Genomic DNA, 6000 nt, shown 5'->3' on the forward strand with positions numbered 1-6000 from the left:
CTACAAAATCTGTAAAGATTGTTAGTAAATCGTGGGAGAGGTGAAAGAGAAGCACCAGGGACTCGGAAAACCAAGACATGAGTTCAGCCAGGGCTTTTCTTTTTGGTAGCAGGAACTCCTTTGCATATTAGACCACACCCACCCTGATGTAGCCAATCCTCCAGGAGCTTACAGCAGGCCCTGTACTAACAGCCCTGTAAGCTCTTGAAGGATTGGCCACATCAGGGGTGTGTGGCCTAATATGCAAAGAAGTTCCTGCTACAAAAAAAGGCCAGACTTCAGCGTATCTGAAAACTTCTAGGGTAATACCAAAAAGTTTCCAGAGTGTCCCATCATGTTCTGACATCACATCCAGTCGATGTGCCACTCTCAGTCGTCATAAGGGTGCCAGGCTATAGTCCAATCTGCTCTTTCTGCTACCAGATGATGATGAAGATTATTGGATTTATACCCCGCCTTCCACTCTGAATCTCAGTCTCGGAGCTGCTCACAATCTCCTTTACCTTTCTCTCCCACAATAGACATGCTGTGAGGTGGGTGGGGCTGAGAGGGCTCTCGCAGCAGCTGCCCTTTCAAGGACAGAAGCTCAGAGTGGCCTACAATCTCCTTTCCCTTCCTCCCCCACAACAGACACCCTGTGAGGTGGGTGGGGCTGAAGAGGGCTCTCCCAGCAGCTGCCCTTTCAAGGACAGAGGCTCAGAGTGGCCTACAATCTCCTTTCCCTTCCTCCCCCACAACAGACACCCTGTGAGGTGGGTGGGGCTGGAGAGGGCTCTCCCAGCAGCTGCCCTTTCAAGGACAGAGGCTCAGAGTGGCCTACAATCTCCTTTACTTTCCTCCCCCACAACAGACACCCTGGGAGGTGGGTGGGGCTGAAGAGGGCTCTCCCAGCAGCTGCCCTTTCAAGGACAGAGGCTCAGAGCGGCCTACAATCTCCTTTATCTTCCTCCCCCCACAACAGACACCCTGGGAGGTGGGTGGGGCTGGAGAGGGCTCTCCCAGCAGCTGCCCTTTCAAGGACAGAGGCTCAGAGCGGCCTACAATCTCCTTTCCCTTCCTCCCCCACAACAAACACTCTGTGAGGTGGGTGGGGCTGTGAAGACTCTCCCAGTAGCTGCCCTTTCAAGGATAACTCCTAGGAGAGGTATGGCTGACTCAAGGCCATTCCAGCAGCTGCAAGTGGAGGAGTGGGAAATCAAACCCAGTTCCCTCAGATAAGAGTCCATGCACTTAACCACTACACCAGGGGTGGGGAACCTCCATCCTGAGAGCCGTATGCGGCCCTCGAGGTCACTTGGTGTGGCCCTCGGGGATTGCTGGACCGAACCGATCCATGTGGCAGCCTCCCTGGGGCCTGGCTGGCCAGCGAGGATCGTGGGGCCCAGCCGCGCTGTGCAGCAGCCTCCCCAGGGCCAGGCAGGGATCACAGGGCCCAGATGTACTGTGCGGCAGCCTCCCCGGGCCTGGTTGGCTGGTCAGAATTGCTGCAGGGCCTGGAAAAGTTACTGTCACAGTTCAGTTTGCTCCTGATTATCCCAGATGGTGTGGCCTAAGATGCTAATATTAGGGGATGTGGTCTAATATGCTACTGAGTTCCTGCTGGACCTATGCATTTGCCTAGGGCAGCGGGCTGTGTGTGTGCACGCGCGCCAGATTAGGCTCTCCCCACATGGCTTAAAATAGAAAAACAATTATTTGCATTAATTTTGCTGGCCTGAATCATGCTCCCTTGGTGGAGCACTGCTTTTTAAGTTGATAATTTTTTATGGCCCGCAAATGATGTTATAAATATCCATATGGCCCTTGGCAGAAAAAAGGTTCCCACTCCTGCACTGCACCATACTGGCTCTCTGGGAAGCCATTAATCAGGGGCACGGAAGGCAAATGTTGGCCACTTGCAATGTGTTTTCAGAGGTATGCTGCCCTGGAACATGGAAGTTCCATTCATTTGCGATGGCCAATAACTGCATCCAGGATTTCCTTCTATGAATCTTTTGAGAGACCATCACTACCTGCTATGGAATAGGATACCAGAACTTAACTCTGTGCTGTGTGCAGAACTATTTCCTTTTGCTGCCATCCTAAACCTTCTACCCAAGAACTTCATTGTGTGCCCCAATCCCATCGGGCCCATGAAACAGCCTTACCACTTGAGAAGGTATCTTGAGCACATTCTTGGGCCTGAGCCCTCAGCCGTTCCTCCATAGGAGATCCTTCCTCCTCAGAGAACTTGGCTTCCGTCTTCACTACTGGTCCCCTCATCTGAAAGACCAGAAAAGGATGCAGGTAAAAGAAGGGATGGAATAGGCCAAGGAGACAGATCCTGCCCCACTCCCAGGCTTCACCCCTGCACTGACCAGCATCACATTGACTATCAGTGGCTATTAGTCATAGCGTCTTGTTGGAACTCTCTGTCTGGGGCAGTGATGCTCTGTATTCTTGGTGCTTGGGAGGGGCAACAATGGGAGGGCTTCTAGTGTCCTGGCCCCACTGGTGGACCTCCTGATGGCACCTGGGTTTTCTGGCCACTGTGTGACACAGAGTGTTGGACTGGATGGACTGTTGGCCTGATCCAACATGGCTTCGCTTATGTTCTTAGGTGACACAGAATGTTGGACCGGATGGGCCATTGGCCTGATCCAACGTGGCTTCTCTTATGTTTTTATGTGACACAGAGTGTTGGACTGGGTGGGCCATTGGCCTGATCCAACATGGCTTCTCTTATGTTCTTATGTGACACAGAGTGTTGGATTGAATGGGCCACTGGCCTGATCCAACAGGGCTTCTCTTATGTTCTTATGTGACTCAGAGTGTTGGACTGGATGGGCCACTGGCCTGATCCAACAGGGCTTCTCTTATGTGACTCAGAGTGTTGGACTGGATGGGCCATTGGCCTGATCCAACAGGGCTTCTCTTATGTTCTTATGTGACACAGAGTGTTGGATTGAATGGGCCACTGGCCTGATCCAACAGGGCTTCTCTTATGTTCTTATGTGACTCAGAGTGTTGGACTGGATGGGCCACTGGCCTGATCCAACAGGGCTTCTCTTATGCGACACAGAGTGTTGGATTGAATGGGCCACTGGCCTGATCCAACAGGGCTTCTCTTATGTGACTCAGAGTGTTGGACTGGATGGGCCATTGGCCTGATCCAACGTGGCTTCTCTTATGTTTTTATGTGACACAGAGTGTTGGACTGGATGGGCCATTGGCCTGATCCAACATGGCTTCTCTTATGTTCTTATGTGACACAGAGTGTTGGATTGAATGGGCCACTGGCCTGATCCAACAGGGCTTCTCTTATGTTCTTATGTGACTCAGAGTGTTGGACTGGATGGGCCACTGGCCTGATCCAAAAGGGCTTCTCTTATGTGACCCAGAGTGTTGGACTGGATGGGCCACTGGCCTGATCCAACATGGCTTCTCTTATGTTCTTATGTGACACAGAGTGTTGGACTGGATAGGCCATTGGCCTGATCCAACGTGGCTTCTCTTATGTTCTTATGTGACACAGAGTGTTGGACTGAATGGGCCATTGGCCTGATCCAACAGGGCTTCTCTTATGTTCTTATGTGACACAGAGTGCTGGACTGGATGGGCATTGGCCTGATTCAACATGGCTTCTCTTATGTGACACCGAGTGTTGGACTGGATGGGCCATTGGCCTGATCCAACATGGCTTCTCTTATGTTCTTATGTGACACAGAGTGTTGGGACTGGATGGGCCATTGGCCTGATCCAGCATGGCTTCTCTTATGTTCTTACATGACACATAGTATTGGACTGGATGGACCATTGGCCTGATCCAAAATGGCTTCCTTTTTGTTCTTATGATTCAACCACAGGGGCAAGAATCAAGGTTGCATTTTCTTCTCAGCTGAGCGAATTCTCTAGAGGCAGAAATACCAGGCCAGGAAGAGTAAGAATAAAGCTGTGACTTTAACTGAGCGAAGGAAGCCCACTTACCTGTTCTGCCCACCTCTTCTCTTCCGCCTGGCTCAGGAGGAAGCCTTCGGCCAGGGCCACCGCCTGGGAACTGGTCTCCGGCCCACATCCTTTGACCCAGCACTGCATTTCCTGGGGCAGGAGAGTCAGGAACTGCTCCAGGATCACCAGGTCCAGGATCTGCTTCTTGGTGTGCCTCTTTGGCTTCAGCCACTGGCTGCAAAGTCCATAGAGCTGGCTGCAAACCTCTCGGGGCCCATCGGCGTCGTGGTAGCAGAACTGCCGGAAGCATTGGCAGAGTACATCTGTGGTCACGCTGTCCTGAAACATGGTCTCTGTCACAGCTCTTTCCAAAAGTTCAGCACTGCTCCCCGCTCGGATGGGATCTTTCCTTCATCTCTTGCCTGTTCCAGGTCCTTCTGGGTCCTTCTCCTCCATCTCCTTCCCCTTTGCTTCGGTTGCCTCTGACTGCGGAAAGGTACCCTGATTCATGTGGCTATGAAGAGAAAGAGAAAAGCATATCGAAAAAGGCAGAAAGAAACAAAGTGGAATGGAGCTACATCACCCACCCTGGTCGAAAGCAGGGGTGGAATACTAGCAGGAGCTCATTGGCACATTAGGCCACACCCCCTCGATGTAGCCAATCCTCCAAGAGCTTACGAAAAAGAGCCTTGTAAGCTCTTGGAGGATTGGCTACATCAGGGGGGTGTGGCCTAATGTGCAAAGGAGCTCCTGCTAGCATTCCGCCCCGGTCAAACTCATTTGTTCTGAGGGCCAGATCTGGCATAAATGAGATCTTGTCAGGCCAGGCCTTGTGTGTACCAATTTAAGATTAGGTAGCAGAGACATAAACTTTATAAAGGACTCAGACAAAGATTTTTAAAATAAAATAAAACATACTTAAAACATTAGGACTTGTTGGTCTTAAAGGTGCTTTCTTTGTATCTCTCCCATGGGATCCAGGGAACTGGGCAAAGGAAGCTCTGGCTCTTTCCTTCCTTCCCCAGGAGGGGGAGGAGCCTCAGCCAATAGAAGCAGGAGAGACGTGGCTCAGTAGCTCTGCAGTGTGATTGAGAGAGCAAAGCAAACCCTTCCCCCCCAAGGGAGGAGCCTCAGCCAGTGGAGAAAAGAGAGGTTTTGCTCTGTAGCTCCTGTGCCATTGAGCAAGCCTTGCAAAGCAAGCTATTATGCAGAAGGAAGCAAAAGAGAGGGAGAAGGAAGCAGATGCCAGCCAGTTGCTCGGGGGCCTGATAGGAACCCTCCAGGGGCCTGATTTGGCCCCCGGGATGCATGTTTGACACCCCTGCCTTAAAGACTGCCCCAATGGAGAGCCCTCATTTAGTTTGTGGATCTGAATTAATGTCATTGTGCTATATTTTTGATTTTATTTGCCTCTTTAAAAATCCATTGCTGAGGCTGAGGTGGGACTGAGAGAGCTCTTTCAAGAACTTCTCTTGAGAGAACAGCTCTGAGAGAACTGTTGCTGGCCCAAGGTCACCCAACAGCTGCATGTGAAGGAGTGGGGAATAAAACCCCAGTGTTCCTAGATTAGGAGTGGCCAAACTGTGACTCAGGAGTCACAGGTGGCTCTTTCACACATATTGTGTGGCTCTTGAAACCTCCACCGCCTCGTTGGCTGGCTCGGAGAAGGCATTTCTCTCTTAAATCACTTCACCAAGCAAAGTCAGCCAGCACCTAAGAGAATGCATTTAAAGTTAAAGTTGCTTTCTTTCCACCTCTCCCTCCCTCCTCCACCTAGTTCCTTCCTTCCTTCTCCAGTCCTCCACTTGCACCTGCTGGAATGGCTTTGGGCCAGCCATAGCTCTGGCAGAGGTTGTCCTGGAAAGGGCAGCTGCTGTGAGAGCCCTCTTGGCCCCACCCACCTCACAGGGTGTCTGTTGTGGGGGGGAGAAGATATTATAGGAGATTGTAAGCCGCTCTGAGTCTCTGATTCAGAGAGAAGGGCGGGGTATAAATCTACAGCCGTCTTCTTCACTTGCCGCTGCTGGAATTGCCTTGGGTCAGCCATAGCTCTGGCAGAGGTTGTCCTTGAAA

General features: G+C 51.4%; 1 protein-coding gene across 1 annotated transcript in view; it reads right to left on the reverse strand.

The window, feature by feature from the left end:
* LOC132571696 (zinc finger protein with KRAB and SCAN domains 3-like) overlaps nucleotides 1-4275 on the reverse strand; it is a 242888-nt gene extending 238613 nt beyond the window's left edge. Inside the window, exon 1 of the mRNA XM_060238488.1 lies at nucleotides 3967-4275. Within this exon, the coding sequence (XP_060094471.1) occupies nucleotides 3967-4275 (309 nt within the window). The remainder of the gene's footprint in view (nucleotides 1-3966) is intronic.
* Nucleotides 4276-6000: the final 1725 nt, after the last annotated feature.

Source organism: Heteronotia binoei, chromosome 5 (assembly GCF_032191835.1).
Source record: "Heteronotia binoei isolate CCM8104 ecotype False Entrance Well chromosome 5, APGP_CSIRO_Hbin_v1, whole genome shotgun sequence".
NCBI lineage: Eukaryota > Metazoa > Chordata > Lepidosauria > Squamata > Gekkonidae > Heteronotia > Heteronotia binoei.